The 23,383-nt window shown below is 38.9% G+C and overlaps 3 protein-coding genes across 5 annotated transcripts; all 3 read right to left on the bottom strand.

Moving 5' to 3' along the window:
* Positions 1–7,063: 7,063 nt before the first annotated feature.
* On the bottom strand, positions 7,064–8,197 carry LOC135595600 (aquaporin TIP1-2-like). The gene is made up of 3 exons (XM_065086752.1): positions 7,978–8,197; positions 7,654–7,904; positions 7,064–7,572 (listed from the first exon to the last, which is right to left on the bottom strand). Exons 1-3 carry the CDS (start codon positions 8,108–8,110, stop codon positions 7,198–7,200), a joined length of 759 nt encoding a protein of 252 aa, XP_064942824.1. The 5' UTR covers positions 8,111–8,197; the 3' UTR covers positions 7,064–7,197.
* Positions 8,198–9,957: 1,760 nt separating this feature from the next.
* Positions 9,958–17,399, bottom strand: LOC104000924 (vacuolar fusion protein MON1 homolog). Its single transcript, XM_009423077.3, has 14 exons — positions 16,698–17,399; positions 16,298–16,377; positions 16,102–16,173; positions 15,965–16,004; positions 14,750–14,851; positions 14,446–14,567; positions 13,550–13,682; positions 12,311–12,402; positions 11,585–11,666; positions 11,341–11,405; positions 10,941–11,207; positions 10,738–10,829; positions 10,436–10,500; positions 9,958–10,212 (listed from the first exon to the last, which is right to left on the bottom strand). Exons 1-14 carry the CDS (start codon positions 17,118–17,120, stop codon positions 10,117–10,119), a joined length of 1,731 nt encoding a protein of 576 aa, XP_009421352.2. The 5' UTR covers positions 17,121–17,399; the 3' UTR covers positions 9,958–10,116.
* Positions 17,400–17,729: 330 nt separating this feature from the next.
* Positions 17,730–23,210, bottom strand: LOC104000925 (protein-tyrosine-phosphatase MKP1). 3 transcript variants are annotated; one of them, XR_010480518.1, is made up of 4 exons: positions 22,775–23,210; positions 20,197–22,649; positions 18,235–18,421; positions 17,730–18,126 (listed from the first exon to the last, which is right to left on the bottom strand). XR_010480518.1 is itself a non-coding variant. In XM_018819622.2 (3 exons), exons 2-3 carry the CDS (start codon positions 22,552–22,554, stop codon positions 18,368–18,370), a joined length of 2,412 nt encoding a protein of 803 aa, XP_018675167.2. In that variant the 5' UTR covers positions 22,555–22,649; positions 22,884–23,022; the 3' UTR covers positions 18,235–18,367. The 3 variants fall into 3 exon arrangements, 2 of the variants coding, with proteins under 2 accessions (XP_018675167.2, XP_018675168.2); XM_018819622.2 differs by lacking the exon at positions 17,730–18,126 and having other exon boundaries at positions 22,884–23,022; XM_018819623.2 differs by lacking the exon at positions 17,730–18,126 and having other exon boundaries at positions 22,878–23,012.
* Between the last annotated feature and the right edge of the window lie 173 nt (positions 23,211–23,383).

Genomic DNA, 23,383 nt, shown 5'->3' with positions numbered 1-23,383 from the left:
GTGGACTAAAGAAAATAATGACCTACAATAAATGTAGAACCTCTGTCGGAGGTCAGGGAATGCCTAGTTGTTTCCACTGAAACCATGACAAAAGACATAGGTTCTAAATGCTTGCAAGTGCAACAGATTCCATTATGGGCTCTTTGATTTTCATGATATGTATTAATATACACTTGTGGCAGGTCAAACCATCCACCCACGTATGACCAAACAATCTGAAAGTGGCCATGATTTAGTTACCAAGTAGAAAATGCTTCCTACACCCACTTGGGCAAACTCCCAGGAAATCCATTAAGAACTATATGATGATGCTTTATTTTCTTAAGCCATAATTTATGGAATAATAATGGAAACAAAACTTAATTGAAGAATAATGCCGAAGTAGATATTCAAACACATAAACATGTGGATGTTTGACACCGTATCTCAATCGTCAACCATACAGGTTGGTATGGATCAATATATGCTGCTCCAGCCAAATACCAGTATCAAAATGTCTCGGTATCATATGATTCATTTTTGTTTTATGTTATTTTATCCAACAATACCAGGCAATGTGATTAATATATTTCTTAATATACTGAAATTGATGTATAACCAAGATTTAAATCCTTGGTTTGGTAGTGTAAAAAACATTTCTCTCACTAATTTCACAAACTTACCTGACGAGTTTACATGATTTTGGTGATGTCATATTAATCATGCATGCTCATCATGGTTTGACAAGATGTTCTGAATAGAAGTACTCCTTACAGTTCCATCTCAAGGATAGCATGATCGCATAGCATACTTTAACATTCTTAAGGCTTTGGCGAAATGGAATCATGTTTACAAGAAAAAAAACACCTCAATGGAAGAAGTTTGATGCATGGCATTCATTAAGTGGTTGATATATAGTATTTTCCAAAGTAGGATTTTGAAAAGAATATCATTTTGCTGAAGATTCTCAGTATGTGGAGAGGTAGTACGTACCAATAATGATACTGAACTAAGAAAGAGGGACATTAATGTACTTGAAGCTTCTAATTGAATGAAAATAATACAATCTACAGAGTCAATGTATCTACAAAACTGCATAAGAATCCAGTAGTCAGAAGGATTATTAATGAGTTAGTAGTTGTTCTTGCTCATGATGCATTGATCTAACAGGATGTGAAAGGCATCAAATAAGTATCTGAGTTCATTAGCTTGACATAACAAAGGTTTAAATAATACAAGGTTGGTTGAAGAACCGAACCATTCTGAAGTGTTGATCAACAAGGATACCAGACTCAGTCAGCACTACCATGGTAATTGAATGATCACAGGTTGTCTTTGTATTCAGGTCGCTTGAACCAGCATGATCCAATTAAATGGCTGGAAATGTAAAGGAACATGGAAACAGCATATTTTAATTTAGGTGTAAAATAGCTGCTCCCTTCAATCTGTGTGTGTGTGCACATGTGCATGTGTGTGAGAGAGAAGCCTCCTTGATGACATACTAATTAATATTTTAAGAAAGCACAGTTGAATCTGGACTGAACATGATACCCAATTGACATAAAAAACAATGCTATATAACAAGAAAGGAATCAACATGGTGGTCCTTAAAACTTGCTAATATTCCTTTTGAAGGAGGTGGTGGTGGTCAAGTGAATGTCAGCAAGTAAGAGAGGAAAGGAAAAATTAAAAGAAAAAAGCTTGGGCATAGTGGACAACATGAAGCAGTATAAGCCATACTGTAACACTGAACTTAAGGTAAAAATCAACGTTAAATAGTACAGACTTACTACTCTTGATGACCATTCTAGTTTGATATCAAGCTCGTTTCATATGTCAACTAGTCAATTATGTCATGAATGAGATGTTTAAGATTCAAGCTTCGAAAATTCAAAGCACGACAAAAAAATCACATCATCAAACTTCGGATATGGTTTTCAAGGTCCATCCAACCCATAGCACCAAGAGCACTAAAACTGTGTGCTAACCTTGAGACTCATCCAGTTTATGTTTCTGGTAAGGAATGCAACATGCCATGCACACCTTTCCTTTATCTATCCATTTCTGCATAAGTTTTTTATTGTCTTCAAACAAGCACTTATTAAGTATGGAGCAATAAAGATAAAATTACTGTAACACAAACAAGAGGCTATCCTGATTAAGTCTAAAGTTACTCGGTCATAATATATAACCCAACTCCAAGCTAGTTATATAATAACTATAACTATATTATTTTCATACATATATTCTAATCCTAGTTATTTAATAACTATATTATCCTTTCATTTCTTTTTTCTTAGTGCATGATAAAGAAACCATATAGAAACTTGTGTCTGCAGGTACTCATAGGTGGGCACCAATGTATCATAAAATTTATGTATCAGAGCTTATCTTAAAGAATCCCTAGTAATGTGTCTCTGCAGGTTTATGCTCATAGATGGGCACCAATATATCACAGAATTTAAGTATAAGAGCTCATCTTATATCCTGTGAGTTGGCCCAACTGCGCCTAACTAAAGCGATTGACTGTTATTCTCTGAACAAATTCTTCTGTGAATTATAACAATATGATGGAAATTCCAATGCATATACCATAATGTTTATGTGGTAAGACTGTTGCATCCTTCCAGTAATTTCAGATAGAATGATGATTAAATACTAATCAACTCTTTGTCATTCATACTCAAAAAGTCCAAATATTTTCCTTATGTTAGCTTTTGGAACATTCTGTTGCTACTGCAGCCATGGAACTGGATATTTCAGATTAGGCTTGTCATTGTTGAATGATCTAAAATTAGAAGCATGAGAAATTAATCAAGTGGATAGTAATTATGTGCCATTGCACTTTGCTAAAACCCAAGCCAGTTCAAATAAACCAAACCAACCTGAAGTTTGAATGAAGCTACCATACAAAACATCAGCAACAGCTTAGAAACTGTGAAATATAGTGGCCAAATGCCATAGTCCACTTGAGGAAACCTTTATCAATTTCATTTTGCAAGATGGTTGATACTTGAGATGTGGCAGAAAGACCAATTTACTGGACCATATGTGCAAATTGCAGAACTCACTATTTTCATAATTGTCAATCATGACAGACAATTAAGTGTAGAAAACTTAACTCCGGGAGGGATATACAGCTTAGATCTCTGTAAGGACTCTAGGTCACCTTTATCAAATTTATGGTGGCACCATACATCAAGTTCAACAATACGCAAAAGACTATCATGATCCGGATCTTGATATTGCAGAACTTCCATGGCTGTTCACATTGCAAATAGTGGGAGGAAAGCATTTGTGATGAGATCTATTGTATGCTTGCAATCCTATAATCTATCTTTACAAATCAATCAGGCTTTAAGTGAATATTGTCGATCAACAACTGAATCAGGTTCAACAGATTCAAAAAAGAATATCATGTGAAAATTCGGAATGTTATTGTCGACATGTAGCTGTGTTCAATCTTTTAATCTAAGCCATTCTAGCAAACTACTCAGTGACTAAATGTATGCTTAGACAACTTGTTCAAAGAGCTGAAAGTTGAAATGATTGGGGTTGCAACTATTATGGCAATTAATCATATATTAAAATATACTTCTGAAGTAAAAATTGGAAAACAGATAATAACTTAATTTTCCAGCAACAGGCAGTCATGAGAGAGAAGAATGTATCAGTTTTCTGAAAACATATTTATTTCATGAGTGAGCATGTACCATGGAGGAGTTAATTCTAAGGTTACGGCAACTTGTTGGCTACAAGTGCCTTTATAACTCTTCTCAAGAGCACTAAAGTGGTGGAGTCACAATATGAGACATCTTCCTACTGGAAACTAATACTATAATTTACACTGTAGGCAACAATAAGGCTCAAGGTTCGCTGTACTGTACCGTACCGACGTTTCGACCCGGGCTCGGTACGGTACGGCACCGGTGCATCGGGCGGTACATCCTGATGTATCGAACAATTTTATACTTTTTCGTACTGTAGCAGTACTACAGTATAGTACTATAGCGCTATAGCAGTGCTACAGTATAATACTGTAGCACTATAGCGGTACCGGGCGGTCCGCGTATCGATAACCTGTCGGATCGGTATGTACCGCCTGGTACGGACGGTACGCTTCGATATGACAGACCTTGATAAGGCTGTATCTAGCAGAATGACCATAAACAAGCAGACAATAAAATTTACAGGTCAGAATGAAATACATGTAATAATAACATGATAAAAAAATTCACTGATGTAAGATACAAATACCATGATCTTTATTAACCAACTAAACTAAAACCACAAATTCCAGGAGTCTATAAGATATTATAGTTCCTAATGCAGGTTATAGAAGGTTCCTCAATGTCTATAGAATGCCCATCACATAGTGGAAAGGTCAAACCGTCAAAGTATACACCTTAAAAGAATGTAGAGAGTTAAAGTGCAGTATAATGAAATCTTGCAACAAATAACATCATCAGTCCCAGAGAGTAAAAATCCTGGAACTTTGATAAAAGCCGACATATAGAAATCGTTAAAGTTTCATAATTTGAAAAACCACCATATCAAATCAAACTAATTAATTATCAATAACATTTGAAGTTGTAAATTTTGGCATGAGTGACTGTCTCCTCCATAGTTTTTCAACAGATTTAAAGTGCTCAATGTTGAAATACAGTACATGGAACTTACACTTAATGTTTATTTCATTATATACAATCCAGACTTCATAACTAATGAAAGCTTTACATTTCTAATGTTATTGCCAACAAACTGCATCAGTAAATGATAGCCAAATGAGTTTATTCATCCAAACTGTTTTTGTTCTCATAGAAGAAATACATGTCTGAATAATCTATCAGATGATATTCCACTGAGGAATGGTCTGTCAATCAGTTTTGTGGTCAACTAGTGGCTATCCCCCTTACCATTGATGGTAAATTTGGAGATATTTATGATAACCACAGTAACTAGAGGAAAAGTAGAACAGCACATCATGCAGCTATTCATCAGATGGATGTATGAACTGGTAAAAACCTCCGATATGCATCTTCAATCTGCTAAATTTCATTTTGGCTAAATTCACACAATCATTTTCTTCTTAGAGATATTCAAGATTTTCAGATTATAGTTTTTCTTTTTCATTGTCTTGATGCATCAGAATATGGATAGAAGATGAAAAAGAGAAAAAGTTCCATATCTCAACAAGTGTGATAGGGAACAAAATTTGATACATGTTTAACTTTGATCTGAATTTCTAGGATCACACTTGGTGCAACTTTATCATCACCTGCCTCTCAATTGACTTAAAGACTGATGGTAGTATTAAAAAAATACTCTTTTCTGTAATTATGAATCATATACTGGCCTCTATCACTGTCTATATAGTCTCCAAGAGATCAAAGAAATAAAATTCATATTAACAGCTGTGTTATGCCACTATCAGATTGGTGCGGAACCTGGATTCCTAGGCATTATAAAGGGACAGTAAGGTATCAAATAATCATTGTGGGTGTCCTAAAATACAAATTTAGCTAAAAAAATTTGACAACTTGGAATTCGGAAAAAGCAATTTTCAACTAGTTCAACTAAGTGGCATCCTCTGAAGGTTAACTTGAAGTATAGTTGTACATTTATGGCATCAGTGAATATGCATGTATATTTTTAAAGTCTCAGATACGTAATTGCAGTCATTTTGCATCAAATTGTCAGAATGAGACTAGTCTTAAAGTGTTCTTAGAATATAATGCAGGTGGAATTTGTTTTGAGGTACCTCAAAAGGTTTTAAGAGTTATTTACAATCAGCCATAATAGAAAAGACCTGTTCTTGGTTAAAATAGAAGAGTTATAAGGATTATGGTGACCAATCAATTCTTAAAGCCTTTATCTCCTAAACCAAAATGATTGCTTGACCATAATAACAACAAGACAAAGATAAAAACTCCACCAGATTTTATAGAAAGACAATATATATCTGAAACTGAAGAAAACAGCCCTATAGATGGACCTAAAGCAACTGAAGACTCCTGCAAGATGAGCTGAAGCAAGAAGAATCACTAAATTATACCATAAAAGTCACTGGTTAAAGAATGTTCCCGGAAAGACTTAATTCCATATTTTTTTAAAAAATGCCAAATTTTGGGAAAAAAAAAAGAAAATTCTTGACTTTTTTAATCAAACCCATTATGCCTTTCTTAAGCAAATAATAAGACCAATCTTGAACAGAACACTCGGAGAAGGAAAAGAAACTTTGATCAAGAAAGCATTAGAAGGACAACATAGCCAATGGAACAATTAAATTCCATGTCTCGTCAGCTGCTGCTTCTCACAAAAAAGCATATAGAGCTTTCAACTACCAAGAGGCAATGAGAATTTTGATTCACCGAACACAAAAGGTTCGATGTTATGATCTTTAAATGGGGTAGTGTTGCTCCTTACCTTTCTCCATTAGGGTTGTGAATGAACCCAATAAAACATACCAGGAATCCCTATGGTCGATCGAAACACTCAAATCCATCAATGCATGATCCACCAATAAAATCAAGAAGGAACGCGCAAGGAACTCGAACACATACCATGACTCGATCCTTCGATCGTCATTGCGCACCTGCAATCCGATACAGCGGCTGGAGTCTAACTAGATCACCGAGGTTTCGACTCTTGCAGAGGATTCGGAAGACTGAGGGTTAGGGTTTCCAATCTTGATCGCGGAGTGGGTGATGGGAATGGGAAGCGAAGATTGCAACGGGGAAAGGGGCGGGCAAGCAAGGTTTTAAAGCCCCGTTTCCGACGGGATGTAACGGCCAACCCGACACGGTCGTAATCCGTTACAAGTAAGCCGTTATTTTCTTCCGCCACCCGCTTCAAAGACGTTACCTAAAGAAGCCTCCTATTTGACTGACTTAGATTTTTGTTGCAAGGTCAATTTTGACTTGCCACTTCCACACTACATTATCATTTCATACTCGTTGTACTGTTGTGACAAATTCGATTGATTTATATTATATCTATTTAATAATAATAATAATAATATTATTATTATTATTATTTTAAACTAATAATAACTTAAATTCATAATCACCAAAGACAAGAAGTATAAACAAAATGATTTAGTTTCTTTTTCTAAAACATTATATATACTTCATGTTGCACAACTACACACATTGGCCAGTGGGAGATCATCTTCCAAAACACTGCATGAACAGAGTGGGAATTCCAACCCAATCACGCCTAGTAATCTGAGGGGGGAAGCTGCTCGTGGGTCGCCTGGCCGATGAAGACGCCGTCGTAGACCAAAGCTGCGATGGCCGCCCCGATCAACGGGCCGACCCAGTACACCCAGTGGTTGTCCCAGGTCCAGCTGACCACCGCCGGGCCAAATGAGACCGCCGGGTTCATGGACGCGCCGTCGAACGCCCCGCCCGCCAAGATGTTGGCGCCGACGATGAACCCGATGGCGATGGGCGCGATGACTCCCAGGTCGCCCTTCCTCGGATCCACCGCCGTCGCGTACACCGTGTACACCAGCCCAAAGGTCATGACGATCTCGAACACCACGGCGTTCCACACGCTCACGTCCGACGACAGCGAGAAGGCCGACGTCTCCTGCACGCGGACGCAGCGGAAATGTGTCAGTCACGCCGATGGTAACGGGGACATGGCCATCGAGTTTTCGTGGGAGATGACCAGTCCACCGGTGGCGAGCTTGAGAAGCAGACAGGCGACGACGGAGCCGAGCAGCTGCGCGATCCAGTAGAGGATCAAGCGAATCAGAGAGATGTTCCCGCCGAGGAAGGCCCCGAAGGTGACGGCCGGGTTGACGTGACCACCGGAGATGTTAGCCCCGACTGATACCGCCACGAAGAGGGCGAAGCCGTGGGCCAAGGACGCCGCCACCAGGCCTGCTGGCGTCGTGGAGCCGTCATTTGTTAGCTTATCTGCCATCAGACAGTTAATTCATCAAACACGTTCAACTGTCGATATAGTTCGAGGGGAGGAGATGAAGCTTACTGAAAGCCATCCCGGAGCCCTCGCCGGCGAAGACGAAGATGAGCGTGGAGATGAACTCCGCGAGGGAGGCTTTGATCGTGTCGGGATGGCTCGCCTCGCCGGGCGCTCCGATTGCTATGCTACCGATCGGCATATTCTTCTGCAGCAGAGAGTATTTGACTTGGAGATCACTCTGTTAGTGCCTTGTTCAGAGTTGCGGCAGTTAAATAGAGGGGCGAGATGAGCGGTGAAACGGGTGAGAGAGGGGAGCTACCGGCCGGACACCTTTCGGTCAGACGGTGAGGTCACGGGGACGGGCCTCCGAGTCGTTCCGCGACCGCCACGTTTACTCATGGGGACCGTTTGACGCCAACGCGCTTGGGGATCGGCCGCCACCGTCGCCCACTCGACGACGTGGATAAACATTGGCCACTTCCGTGCATACTCGTAAAATGGTATGTGAAAGATTTGGAGGGATGAGATATGCGAACTCCAATCAAGTTTATTTAGTGACCGAGAAACCCAAATCTGATAGCGCAACATTTGGATTGTGGCTCCATTGGCCACTCTAATCAATTCGTGTCAGGGATTTTAGATCTTGTGCTTTTCTTTTATTTTAGATCAAGTTTCTTTTATGTCGGTCGGAGACGTCGGGAGACGAGGACAGAGCACAAGGTAACCAGCCATTCTATGGCGTCTTTTGGTGTTTTGCTGTTCAAACGTGATGAGGTTTGAAAGGAAGGTGGACTGACTATGTGGGAGTGTTACTTGGACGGTCCGTTTGGATCTTTCTTCTCCACCCGCTGATGTTGGAAATTGGGACGTGATATGTTGCAAGATCCACAGAGAAGGAAATTGGGTGTCAAAATAGTTCGAAGTTAAAACTCGAACTCGAGTTCGATTCGGGCACAACTCCACTAAGAATTTAGTATATGTTTCTCTAACATGTCAACCTCTAACATGGTTTGGTTTGATCACGTTCAAATAATGTTATATATATATCATGCCACTTGTATTTGTTAGGGAGGAAAAGAGAACTTCAAACAAAAATCAAAAAGAGAAATAAAACATCTATAACTAAAAAAATATAATAAAAAAATAATGTAAAATTAACGTGATATGACATATTCTATCTATATATAAGGAAAATAAATAAATTCTTCACTATATAAAAAAATCTAGATTTTTTTTTAAAGTATCAAAAACACAAAAGGAGCTTTGTAGATCAAAACGTAAGAAAGGATATAATTGAGAGAGCCACTCCCCTATTCCAAAAATATGAAAATAAAAAAAGTTACCCTGTCATATTGAGATGATCAATTCATCATCTCATTCCCCTCTCTATAATACATATGAGAGACTACATAGGAATCAGAAATATCAAATGTCAATTACATTTCTAACGACCCATAGAGGAACCAGATTCCATATGAATCATTCTACATCAATTCTGCACCGCCGCTTTGAATCAATCTACATCTATTCTGTACCGCCACTCAAAAGTCCATCTCTCACGGCAATAACCCCACAGTACAACACATTCCAAAAAATACCTAAGCTTATATATCACCAACACTTTTGCCGGTAAAGCAAGTTATCCCCTCTCCTATTATCAATCATTCTCTGACTGTTTTCCTCTGTATTGTGGCTACAAGTCACCGGTAGCTACAACTTATGTTCGACTCACTTCACCTCCATAAGAAAATCGTTTGTGATTGATGTTCGCATTGTCAAACATGTCAAAGTTTCAATGAATAGCATAATAAGAATATTGTGTTCATTCGCACTTGGATGCACCAAAGTACCTCAGTTAAACAAAGCCTCATGGTAATGAATGCATGTGCTCTTATTACAACTTTTATTGCTCATAGACACGAAGAACAAATGAACAAAAAAAACCCGAGCTTATTTGTTCAGAGTGTGGTACAATTTGGCGAACCCTGGAATTACAATTCACTTATAGTAATAGACAGCTCAAGAATTTTCTACACTGCTCAATGATAATGCAACATAAAAACCTTTGATTAGCAACAAAAACAAAATTATTACATATAACTGATAGCTACATTGTATAGAGGGGCTGCTCCAATCTCGTTCACAGTAAAAGATGTGTACTCCAAGGTCATATATAAATAGCAAGAAAGTTGTGTTGGTGAAAAATCACCACGAAAAGGGGCTTGCACCAAACAAAAATATCTCATTTTCTACATCTCTTACCCATTGACAAACTCTGTTGCACGTCTTTATTGCGGAGGCCTGCAAATTTATCCTAACCAAGGTCAGTTTCCCATCGTATCAAGGTTATACATCAGCCAAAACGTATGAAGGTTATAAATAGCAGTAAAGCCATAGAGTCAGATCAAACTCCATTACATAAGTCTTAATTAGGATCATCTTTGTTCTTGTTCTGTGTCAAGCAAAACTCAATACTGGGATAGAATAAACAAGAGAACTCACAAAAGAAGAAAGAGAATCAAACCTTGTCTGCAAGTGGATCAAATGCTGCATAAAGTTCAAAATCTTGTGTGATCCAGCACAGGAGAACTGCCAGTTGTAACTCGAGTTAAGATTATGTATAGATTTCAAAAAAAATGCTAGACTGATCAAAACCAGGGAACCACAAAACAAGCCACTCAAAAGGGCAACCCAGTGCACAAACTGCTGAAAGTGCAGGTGCTGCGGTAGGCCCATGAAAAACAATAAACTACATACTGTAAAAAAATATAGCAATTCCCACACTTCCAAAGTGGAAATCATGTTCCTACTAGACTTAAAACTCACCGAAATCTTCATCTCTTCTGAACTGTGTTTTATGTGTACCAGTTCCATTATCATGCATTGAAGCATACAACTTTTGGTAAGCCCTAAATAACCTGCATGTTCATTAGATTTATTAATTTATGACGGTGAACCAGGTAGATATATCAAGTAGGTACAAAAAGCTGCAAACATCACAAAACACTGTGTAAAGCCAGCAATAGCACCTTTTCTGTTGACTTGAACTGCTTATGGGTGAGGAGAACTCCGATGATACATATTGATCAAGGTAGATGCTCCTATACATGAAATGCCATAGTCCAGAGGGGCCACCGATGCCAGTTTGAGAAGAGGAAAGTTCAGGTGTTGTCAGAGACCTAGACCGAAGAGAAGAATCAAGTGGGAGATCCTCAACACGTAGACCACCATCTAGCATTGATCTTTGAACTTCAGAGAGAACATTGGACTTCACAAGCACAGTCTCAACGCGAATCCTTGATATCATCAATGGAACTGATGTTATTTGTTACAGTATGGCAAAAACTTATCCCTATGTTGTGGAGCAGCAATAGAAAGAAAATAACTGCTATGTGCTGAAGTTTATTGTTTCTTTATGTAGCAGCTCACCTGCAATCCTTGAGATGATAGAAAGAATCTGAACTGGTAGTAAGCAATGTCAAATATGTATCCACCTGTATAACAATGATAAGTTGCTGAGATTGTAACCTAAGCCAGTGCTCTGACAATTCCATGAAAAGGACAAAGTTCTTTCCCAATGAAACCATGAATCTTGATCAAATATATATTTCGACCCAGTTCGCAAAATCAAAGATACAAGATGAATTCTACAGGGATATTATATCTCACTCACATCAAGAAAATGGACATAAGCATAAAGGAACACCATTGGATTGTATCTTGGCAAGCAAATTGGTGAGAAAGACTCGGAAGTCCTGCACGATGCAAATGGAATCATACAAGAGAATAGTTATCTAAACAAGTCCAAGATTTATGATTTAAAATTGTATCATTGTCATCCAATAAGTTCAATAATCTTTACGCTCTAGAAGATCATGCAGTGCTATAAAAAAGCTCATGCAAAATGTTAAAAGCTAAGTTATAAGAAAAGACAAATTTTTATTCTTATAGGAAAAAAATATTTGACAATTAAGTTAGATAACATAGAGTTATTAGTGAGAGAAAAAAACATGTCTTTCTGCATAGCGATTGCTGATACAGTATGAAAAAGCCATGAAGATTATGAAACTAAAATGTCAATAAACCATTGAACTTCAGAATCGATTGAGACATAATTGAATATATAGTTCAACTACATAACTCACACACCTACATCAGTCTGAAAATACAATTACTTGTATTTACAGCAATTATCTTCCTAAGTGATTCTTTCACTTGACTTTTTACATTTGGTCGCCAAATCCGAAATCAGGTACCATTGTCACATATGATTTATATAGATAGGTCAAATCCAGATCCACCTCTAATGGGATAATATCGGACATTGTCCTCACAAGATTTATAATTACTGTACAGTAGTTGTCCTAAACATGGGTTTGAATCCAAGAAAGATGACTACCTGAATGATTCTGAAGACATTATAAAATTGGAAAGTAACAGCATGTCATCAGGGTGCAGAGATGCCTTTTGAGTTCCAACAAGACTGACAACCTGCAGCATAGTATAGTGAAGTCAGCTTTCCGATGCATGCTCAGGATGAAGAACTTGTACGTCAAAGGATTAAGGCTTAAAATAAAGTTGGCATTTCTCAAATTAGAACATGTATAAAAAGAACAAATATCATAAATATTTGATGGAATTCTAGGTAAAATAATTATGTTGGTACTTGGTAATGGAACCATTCGAGGTTTAAAATCTAGGTCCAATACACAGGGCAGTGTCACAAGATCTTTTGGGGGCCATCAACTTTTCATACTCTATTATTTATATTTTTACTAATTCTTCCTAGGTCATCCTCTATCATACTGTTGATCAGACTATTACAGGAGGAATATTTGAGGAATTGCACTGCACACCTTGAAGCAAGCTATACATGATAAAATGGTAGAGTCTTTCAGAAAAAGAAAATCATGAAGATCTTGAAGATGCTACTAATTTTCTACACTGTCTGCAGGACAAATCAGGCTTACAGCTCTTTCCTAAAGAAACAACAATACTACAGAGATTCAAAAAGCGATGACAAGCAAAATATGAGGGGTGCACAATGGAAAACTTCATATTTGAAGAATATTGTACAGATAAACATTAAAATATGGAAGGATTCAAGAATGAGAAAAATGAATGTTGATTGAGTCTAAATTATTATTAGGATTAGCACAGAAAATTTAAGTGCTGATGTGATTACGATGACAAAGCAGGGGCCTGTGCCATGTACCACGACAGTGATCAGCCTCCATGGGAAAAGCAAACAGCACTCAAATCCTCGAGTAGTCTTACAGATCTTACAGGAAGAGAAATGAAAAGGACTCAAACATGGATATGTTTACTTCTTCAACCAAAAAAATAGGGTGAAATATCAGGCATTAAATAAGAATGATATACCAGCATATTTTGGTGCTTTTGTAAACCAATGTTTATGCAATTTTGTATAAAGCCATATGCAGCAAATAAGAATGATATACAAGCATATTTTGGTGCTTTACATAAGTGTATAAATCCATATGTGGTGCAATTTTGTTAACCAATGTTTACAGGAATGATTTATGATAAACAGGTAAAGTATGACAAGCTGTTGCTTAATCTCTTTATGTGGTTTATAACCAAAAACATCTACAAACATTGTATACTTTGAACAAACCTTGTTCTTACACATCAATAATGCAAATAAAACTCCTGAATCAGCAACATCTTGCAATATAGCACTGGCAGCTTGTCTTGTTGAATAAGACAGAGGAAGGCAAGTATATGCATTAAGAAATGTAGCAGGATTCCTGAAATATGTAAAACAGAAGTCAACGGCATCCCTCATCATATTCTAGATTATTAACATCTTATTTTAGATACTATGACTACCTCAAAGAACATTCTTATTTACCTTATCATAAAATGACTATGCAACTCTCTCTCTCTCTCTCTCTCTCTCTCTCTCTCACGCACACACACACACGCGGATGATGTTACCCTTGGCACTGTTAAGGAAGAATAAGGTAAACTCAAGGATAGGTTGGCCATTTGTTATACTAATAAATGCATAGCAAGACATGCTACTAAATGTCTGGTCCACCCTTGATAGACACATTCTAAATTAAACGACCAAGGGCATCTAGCTGTTTTTCATTGTTGAAGCAATTTACAAGTTGCTCCACTAGGAGCATTATAATATAGCAAAAGTTCATCCTTTTGCATGTGTCTAGGGGCAGAGTTGGCACAAGAAACCCCAACTACAGCACACTGATACAGCTAGTGAAGAAATCCATAATGTGCCAACATGAATGATTCATGAATGCATACAATTTCCTTTAAAGTCTTATAATCATAGTTATCATGTTTTGAGCTTTAGCTACCATGTACTAATGTTAATGCCTATGTGAAAGTTTATTGGTCTGTCACATTTTTGTCATCAACTACAAGAGAATCAGCACAGAAGGATCTGTTTGTTGAAAAAAAAGAAATTTGATGCCTTGAGCAGAAGAGCAACTATAACTAATGTACCAAATAACCAAAGCTTTTGGCTTCGGATTAGAAAATACAAACCAGCTGAATGCATGAATCAGAGAAGAGAAGACCGCATCAGTTCCTCTCAACAATGGGGTCATGTCGTATTTTGGATTCTTCTCGAAACATCTATTTACCGATTTTGTCAAGATAAGCAGCATCTGGATCAACATAATAACAAAGAAGGCTTTGAAATTAAACATAAAAAAGTGTTAAAAGTGTATCCATTTACAGAACCATAAGGACAAACTTGATTAAATAATAAGGAAAATCACTAAAGGCAAAAAGAAAAAATAAGGGTGGTCAAACAGTGCATGGTGTTATAAAGTTAAGCATGAAGTACCTGACCATAAATAAGCTCCAACTGTCTTTTCAAAGCTTCATATGGCTCTTCTGTACAGCTTATGCACACTAAATATATTGGAACTTTTACAAGAAAAACCACCTGAGCAAACAAAAATGCAAAATAACTTACACAAGGGTGAAAATAGATATGAAATATAGATTATTGAACACCTTTCACATTAACTCCACAATCTAAAATAAAATATGGTGTGTGTAAACTATAAGCCCATCATATGATGGAAACAACTAAAGAACTTCATTCTATCTCATAAATTGCAGCAAACCAATTTGTATAGCAACATATACTTATTGTAGAGCAACAACATATAAAGTCACTGATACATCATAATTATCAATTGCAAATTTCTTATTGAACGAAACATTAAAGAAGTTACACCATATACGATAAAAGAACAATTCATTTTTAAATTAGACCAAACAAAGCGAACAAGTAAACACAATCTTCTTACAAAGTTTGCAATGAAATGATAAGACTGAGCTTCACCACTGATGGAATCATAAGAAAAGGGAAGGAAAACAGAAGAATTTTCAAGGCTGTAAGACAAATATGTTTTATCAAAGGAGCACTTAAGATGAAAGAAAATGGATGAACAATTTCAGGATTCATAAAAGTGATGAATTGACAATGATGCCAATCTGCCGAGCCCAACAACTGGTAGTGTCCCAGCACATGACTGCAAATCCTCAATTACCAACAAATTGAAAGTCTAACATACCAGGTTCTTGCAACAAGCCAACAACTAGGGAAGAGTAATGGAGGAAAGATTAAATAATTCGTATATAAAAAGAAAAATAAAAATTTGACAGTTTCACCAAACAAATCTGAAAAGTTATAAGAATCAAGATATTTACTGGTATTGCATCTTGATCAGGCTGCTTTTGTTCTATTTTTTTTCATTTTGCACAGATTTTATACTAATCAGGATCTTCAAAGAATGTAGGGTTGGATTTTTCTTTTATGGGATCTAATCTTATCTGTAAATATGACGAAGATCACCGTTCCTCAAATTCCAGCAATCAACTTTTTCAGAACTTTAGTGAGCACGTTCATGTTGGAAAAATGAAGTGTTTCCATATAAAATGTCAAATGGTGTGCCATCTTCCTATTTACAACAAGGACAACTTATGTGCCCTTACAAATATAAGATCTAAGGGTGCAGTAACTGAACACAAAATAAAGGCCACAACTGACCTGATGTTTCCCAGCTCTTATAAACTTCAGACGGTCTCCACTAGCAAAATATATGAAGAATGTCTAAAATCAGTTCACTGGAACCAAATTTTCAAGAAATTGGCCGAATGATAAAACTGATCAGCAAAATATCATACCTGTTTTCTACAAAAGAAATAATAGCCTGCAAAGTTGCTGAAAATCCTGCTAATTTATGCTCATCCCCATACCTGAAATTGCAGTAAGATGACATGTTAAACGGTTCCAATTTTATTTAATCACGATGTGAATGCTGGTGTGGTGATAAACACTGTGCCAAGTATATAAAAGTCAAGCACATAAATCTAGGCATACCTAGAATATATTGGCTTCCCAGAGTTACTCAGAATAAAGAAGTGCTTCTTTCGCTTTCTCCATGAAACTGAACCATCATCCTACATTTCAGATAAAAGGGAAAAAAATAACCAGCCTGGCCAAATCTTAAAGCTTAGAAGAAGGATAACAATCAACATGCTGGAAAATATTTCTTACTCTGCGCACGCAAACTTCCAAGGTTATCAGATAGCACAATGAACTAGCACAAGGAGATAATCAATCACATATGAACTTGACATGGCAACTTCAGATTTTAGTGAATGTAATACATGCTAACATGCCAAATGGGTATAAAAGATCCTAGCACTGCATTCACCAACTTGAAAACTTGCAAAACTTCAGAGACCACCAGAGATTCACAAGACCAAAAACTAGTCACCTCGTCAGGATGCCGCTTCCCGCGGCTCCAATCATCCAGCATCGTCTCTCGGTCATCGGCCTCCTCGATCTCGCTCGACCCTCCACTGCTCCCCCTCTCTCCAGCGTAACCGCTGCTGCTGGGGCTAGGCAGCGCGTCCCCGCGGCCCGAGCGCTCCCGACAGGCACCAGAGCCACCAAGAGACGAAGGCCCGGCCAGATCCCCAGAGACCGGCGACCCCTCCTCCACGACCTCGATCTCACCCGCGGCCGCGTAGAAATCCGCGGGCAGAAAACCGTTGCCGACCGGCCGCTCTGCGCCCGCGGCGTCGCCGGCTTCTCCCAAGGTGAGAGAACCCATCTGTTCCACCGTGGCGGGCTCAGCGTCGAGGGAAGGGTCGGGGTGGTGGGGATTCGGATCGGTGACGGAATCGTCGGAATCCATGGGCCGGGGAGAAAGGGGGCCAATCGCAGGAGGAGGGATTTGTCGACGTTTCTCGTTCGGAATTAGGGTTTCGATGGGATCGAGTGGGCGAGACCGGGGAAAGTATGACGTCGTCGTCTTCTACCCGCCGCTATCTCTCGCTCGCTCTACTATTAAAGGGGGAGGAGATCCGCAATTGGTTGTTGGGTAAACAAGATCGTTTGCTTGACCGGTAGTTCGGAGGAACTCGATTCTTCTCCCGTTAAGGTTCTCCGGTTTCCGGTGTGTTTTCGTTATATGCGATGCTGGAAAGGGCAAGTTCAATTAATAAGGCGAAGTCCACAGCATTCTAACTAACTACTTGCTGTAATGCACCTCCAATCACATGATGTATTTGGATAACATGATTCAGCCTGATACGATAGATTGATTCCAAAACCTTAGTGTTAAAGCTTCACAGACAGTACACCTGTTTGTGCACAGTGAAGAAAACAAGAAACATTCAGTCAGGTTGAAGGTGAACGAGAACAAATGGCGCCATAAACACAGGCTGTGGGTGCATCAGAGTGCATCTCAAAACATTTAGATTACCTCGTTTGAACTCTCGACTTCAGTGATGAATGCAGGGAGTGATCGACACTGAATACTTGATTGAATTCATAGCAGCTCATTACATCGATAGAAGGTTCCGATGATCATCAATTCACTCACAGGAACCGCGACTGAGATGTCAATAAAACAAAAAATTTAAGAACGACTCTCTATCCATGGAGCTCATAGTTTGCACAACTCGAGAAACAACATATTAGCACAAGGAGATGGCAAAAGAGATGAGTTGACCCATAAAGATGTAGAATTTGGTACATAAATTGTGCAAGGAAGCATAAAAGACTAAGAAATGGGTGGGTCCTAAAAAATCAAAGCTTTCATTCTTTGTTCCCAATGTTTGAGCTTACAGGGGAGCAGGCAATATACATCCAAGTGTGCCAGAACCTGCACTCCAAACAGATGAAGTTTGGGCAGTCTCCTGTTATTAAGAATAGATCAAATTAATTGGAGGGGAACAAAGACTAATTTCTATCAAAAACATGTATAAGAATAATTTGCACTCCAGAAGACAAGTGTCTGTCATTACCTCGCTGATAGCTACCAGGCATTGCTATTGCCGTTCATGCAAAATGAACTCCATTGCGCGTAGTTTGCAAGGAAAATGCACCAGAGCAAGGTCACGTTGTCAGGCACTAAAACATTTTATTGCAGAGACAAGCTTAAGAAGAATTCAGCAGTTCCAGGAGCTTCGCTGTTTCATCTTCCTCGACAACCTATCATCATTCAGATTGTAAATGACTAGTCCATGACAACTAGAAATAAAGAAACAAGAAAATAGTCCAAAAAATTGTCAAGTTCCATGATTTGCATTATCAGTCAATCCCAATCCAAATTGTCAAGTTCCCACATTAAAATGCCCCAAATTTTGAGAGATCACCTAACATCTACGAAAATCAATAATTATTTTATCTCTCAGATACAATTCAGCCTACACAATTCTAGTCAACCCTTCTTGCATTTCTTCAAACCCATCTTGTATTTTTCTGGTCATTTTTGTCTGTATAGCTTTCAGCATATCTCAACTCTCAAGTATAGCCAAAGTCATTATATCATGCCCACTCCCAGGATATGAATTCAACATCAAAACATTTTCCTCGATCCAACAGGGGAAAAAAAAAGGATCATATGCCTACTGCAACATGAATTATATGAACATCAGGTTAATGACTTGTCACATAGAAAAATTAATATTTTGCTAAGGACAAAGTGAAAATACCTTCCTTAATTAAAAGGAAACTTTTTTAACAATTAAACAATCAGTTGTGGCTTTAAAACTCAATCTGATGATCTTCGCAATGGACACATTAAATGCCATGAAATCGATGCCTTCTCCTCACAGAAACCCTTAGACCATGTTTACTTACTATAATTTTAAATTACTCAACATTCAATGAAAGGCCAAGCCGGACAAAAGATGCATAACATTACACTATACTCCAACACAACTTTTTTTCTCTCTAGAAAGTTACACTATTTTTAGGTCATTATGCATCATTAATTCATTATTCACATGAATGCTTAACATTTACCAATACTTTGTGAACATCAGAACCTGACCCTAATCATTGAAAATTACAAGCTGAAGGACCATGCTGGAGTGAAGGAAATCGCAATGTGCGGCTCCATAATGAAGGCAATGATGGTAAAGCATTGCATATGGAGCTGACCAGTAACCTCAATAAAGATACATAAAAAATTGCAGGAAAATTCATTTAGTGAAGGTTAGTTACAGTATATTCTAGAAAAGGCAAAGTATGCAAAACCAGCAATAACATGACAGATGAGGAAAAGATAAAAGATGCACACACCTCATTAAGTAAAATGTTATAGAAGTGCATTCTGGTGTCTATACAGTTGTCTTCTCTAATACTCATACATATTTATGGTCAGTTCATTCCTCTGGTTATCTTGCCTAATTTCAGCAATTCCAGGGCTACGATATTATCCATCTATGTGAAATTGATACTTCTACTTCCAAAGAAAGATGAACTCTATTTTTACATGCACTTTTTGGTGAGAAAATGTCTCTGCAACTGCTTTTAGAGTTAAGGTACACTAGACCTTGAAGCAGGTAACCCAAGCTGGTGGATAGTATCTTGGCAGAATTGACATGTAGATACTTCTTGTCTACAGCACATGTATCTGTAGTTAATTCTAAAAAGATGCCATCGTTTACATCAATAAATATTTATGCATGGATCAGATGAAATGTTTACAAAGATACTCAGAATCATCAGAAGTAGAAGTCTATTCTTCGGTTTCCCTAGTCCATCGATGATCAGATTTATAACTTTCATACAAAAATCTAGCATTTCCGCTGCCACTCAAAAAAGATAAAAGCAATATTCATATTTTGACAGTACAAGTTTAAGAACTGCCGACAAATGATATAAAACGATCTACCAGAGCTGCCAAATATTTGCAGGCAAGAAATTTGTTTTCTGCAAAGAGAATAATACAAAATGTATTGATATCATTCCAAAAGTACCTTAACTGGGAGATCCTTTGGAAGACCAACTGAATCAAGGAAATCACATCCAATTTTGTGCCAATTGATTGAAACAATTTGTTTGTCTCTGCTGCCCTTTGGTTGAGTTTTTCCATCAGCCTGTTCAAATTCACTCCCTATCCACAAATATAGTACATAACCACCTGCCTCTCCACTTCTATTAGCACTATCAATTAAGAAAAGAAACACATCTCTGGAATCAAGATCCTCTTTGGAAATTGTCGCTAGCTTTTCCATACTTGGCCAGCGGTATACAAGGGGTAGTTCAGGATTTGGCTTCTCCAATCTACCATCAACAAGACCACTTGAACCATGGAATAATTGGTCATCCTTCCATAGAAAAATTCTCTTTACATTTTCATAGTTCTCAGAACTACTAATAGCATTTTCAGCTAAGCACTTAACACCTGATTCTAAACCCACACTATTTGCACTGCCTAAAACATTATGATTTTGATTTTCATCAATATTAAGTTTATCTAGGACTTCATGTGTAATTTGGCAAGCAGAAGATGCATTTAGTGCCTTCTGACACATTAGTGAAGCATCTTTGGAAAGTGTTGGCAGTTTTAAAGATGAAAAACCTCCCCTTCTTTCAGCAATAGATTTTGCTAGCCCCTTGGATGGAGAACGAATTGTTCTAACAGATGATTTCAATGAGTCAACTGTGTCAGAAATCTTTTGAGAAGGTCCAGTTGATTGTGGCAAAGAGTTGCGCATGTTATGTGATGCAGGTGGTAACATGAGAGGAGAGAAGCATGTTGAAAGAGAGACTGAAGGTGACTCCAAACTAGACTTTGAACAAATGCTTAAATCAGGAGAAGAAAGACTACTGGGAGAAGGATATGACAGGGAATTTGATGTCTCTGCATTCAATACCTGCATCCTACCAGAGAAAGTATCGATATCTCTCACCAATGCTGTATCTGAAAAAAATCTACCAGTGGTTACTGATACAAACCTTTGCCTCAACACACTCCAACTACTTTCTCTTGCTGGAAGGTGTGTTTCACATTCGTGTCCTGAAGAAGCAAATGGTGGCACAATACCTCCACTAAGAGCTTTGTAGAAGAGCTCAAAATCCACATCATAGGCTTCCACTCTCCTTTTACCTACAACAAACCTAGCTGCTTCAACTTGTTCCTTCTCAATCTTTGTGCCATCATACAAAGACAGTGCATTCAGGAAGTTTTCCCAAAAATCTAAGGGCTCTTTCCCTTCTTCAATCATCACGATTGGCCCCTGCACTTGCTCATACCTTACCACCTGAAAGGCAGCAGCTTTTGCATCCTTCTCCATAACAGACTCACAATTATTACCAATCCACACATAAATTGATGAGAGAACATGAATTATAAATGCACCCCTTGAATCCAGTGCAGATGGTGAAGGATCATTTAACATCTTGGGGACAAGGTGCAAAGGATCATAAGGTGAGTGAGGTGCCATTCGGTACATCCCATGCAATGACCTGGGGCTTGGCGGGATCGCATGCACCCTCTTCTGGCACTGTAACAGTTGACAGGCAAAACCCATGTTGGGATTAGCTATTCCTCTTGCTGCCTTTACAAACTGGAAGGCATCATCAAAGCTCTGCCCTTCCCTCCACATCAGGTAAGCTATGACCAGAGAGGTCGACCTTGACACACCCTGGCAGCAGTGGACAAACACTCTCCCTTCCTGCTGCCGAACATCCTCAAAGTAATCAAACACATCATACAATATACTCGTGATGTCCTCTGTCGGGCTATCCTGCAACCAAAGGGTCTTGTAAACAAGATCTGACTTGAAGTACTCCGGGCAAACGAAGCCAACACAATTCAGGACATGGGTAATCCCATGCTGGCGGAGGATTTCTCGGTTCCTAGCAACATAATCTCCTCCAAGATAGATGTGATTTGCGACCTTGGAACACTCCTTGTCAAAGAACGCAATTTGATCTCTCTTACCTTGGGATCTCAGTGAAGAAAGATCTAACCTTAGGCCGTCACCCAGCTTGCAAACGTCAGCCTTTGCACCTGGGGTGGAGGCCTGTGGCCACTCCCCAATATCATCGGACCCCGCCTTCGGCCACTCATCCAAGCTTCGGCGGGCGATGGCGAGCGGTTGGAGAGGTGGAAGACAAGACCGTGCCTTCTGGCTCTGAGACCTAGGGGTAAGAAGAGGCCCAGGTCGGTGCCGTAGCTGGCCATTGCTCGTGTTCTTCTCTTCAGAAGCACAGTCTCTGGAGTGGTCCAGAACAGACGTCCGGGAAGCAGACCAAGAAGCCGACCTCCAAAAGGTCCTCCGGCCGCTGGGAAGCGGCACGCCGGCGGAATCCTGCTCGCCTCCCATCATCGCAATTCGCTCAATCGACACCTGAAAAGAAACCCTAAATCACCGCCGACAACGGCCCTCGCCTCCGACTGCAGCAGATCGACATCCTCTCAAACCTAGACAACAGCAAGATGCAGTTTTTATTCAATCCAAAGCCAAAAAGCCACCACAGCACATAAACATAAAACAAAACAAGGGCATAAAAAACATGGGAAGAATCAAGTTTTAGTTTAACGCCCACCAGAATGGACTTGGATTCTTTCCTTTCTTCATTTATAGCCACAAAAGATAAGAGCTTGAGAAGGAGGCAAATTAAAGTGTGAGACAATCAAAGTTCAACTTACACGTACCAAAAAGGATAGGCGACGCTTAACAACGACTCGAGAGAGAAAAAAAGAAAAAGAGAGACGGGACTCAACCCTAGAACAGAGAACAAGGATAGGCGACGCTTAACAACGAATCGAGAGAGAGAGAAAAAGTAAAAGCGCGACGAGACTCAACCCTAGAACAGAGAGAGAGAGAGAGGAGTTCAAAAGGGGGATAGAGGGAAGATCAGATTAACCGCGGTTAGGAGGACGGGCTGGGATGGGTTAATTCGAGTTCACGGCGCCTCCAGTGTGCCACACATCAGAGCCGTCGGACTCGACAATTCAAAATGCGATTCGTGATGTACGAGAGATCAGGGCCCGTTCATCGTCGCAAGTGGGACGCCCGGGACAAGTGGGGACTTGTAGCGGTCAACTTTAGGGGGCCTGGTCAACATGGGGGCCACCTGTCAGTCAAAATGACTTCGGCCCTCGAACCGCATTGTTTGAACAATTAATAATGATTCTTCTTTTGCCAATAAAAA

The sequence above is a fragment of the Musa acuminata genome, chromosome BXJ1-10 (genome assembly GCF_036884655.1).
Source record: "Musa acuminata AAA Group cultivar baxijiao chromosome BXJ1-10, Cavendish_Baxijiao_AAA, whole genome shotgun sequence".
In the NCBI taxonomy this organism is placed as follows: domain Eukaryota; kingdom Viridiplantae; phylum Streptophyta; class Magnoliopsida; order Zingiberales; family Musaceae; genus Musa; species Musa acuminata.
This window is presented reverse-complemented; position numbering and strand designations above follow the sequence as displayed.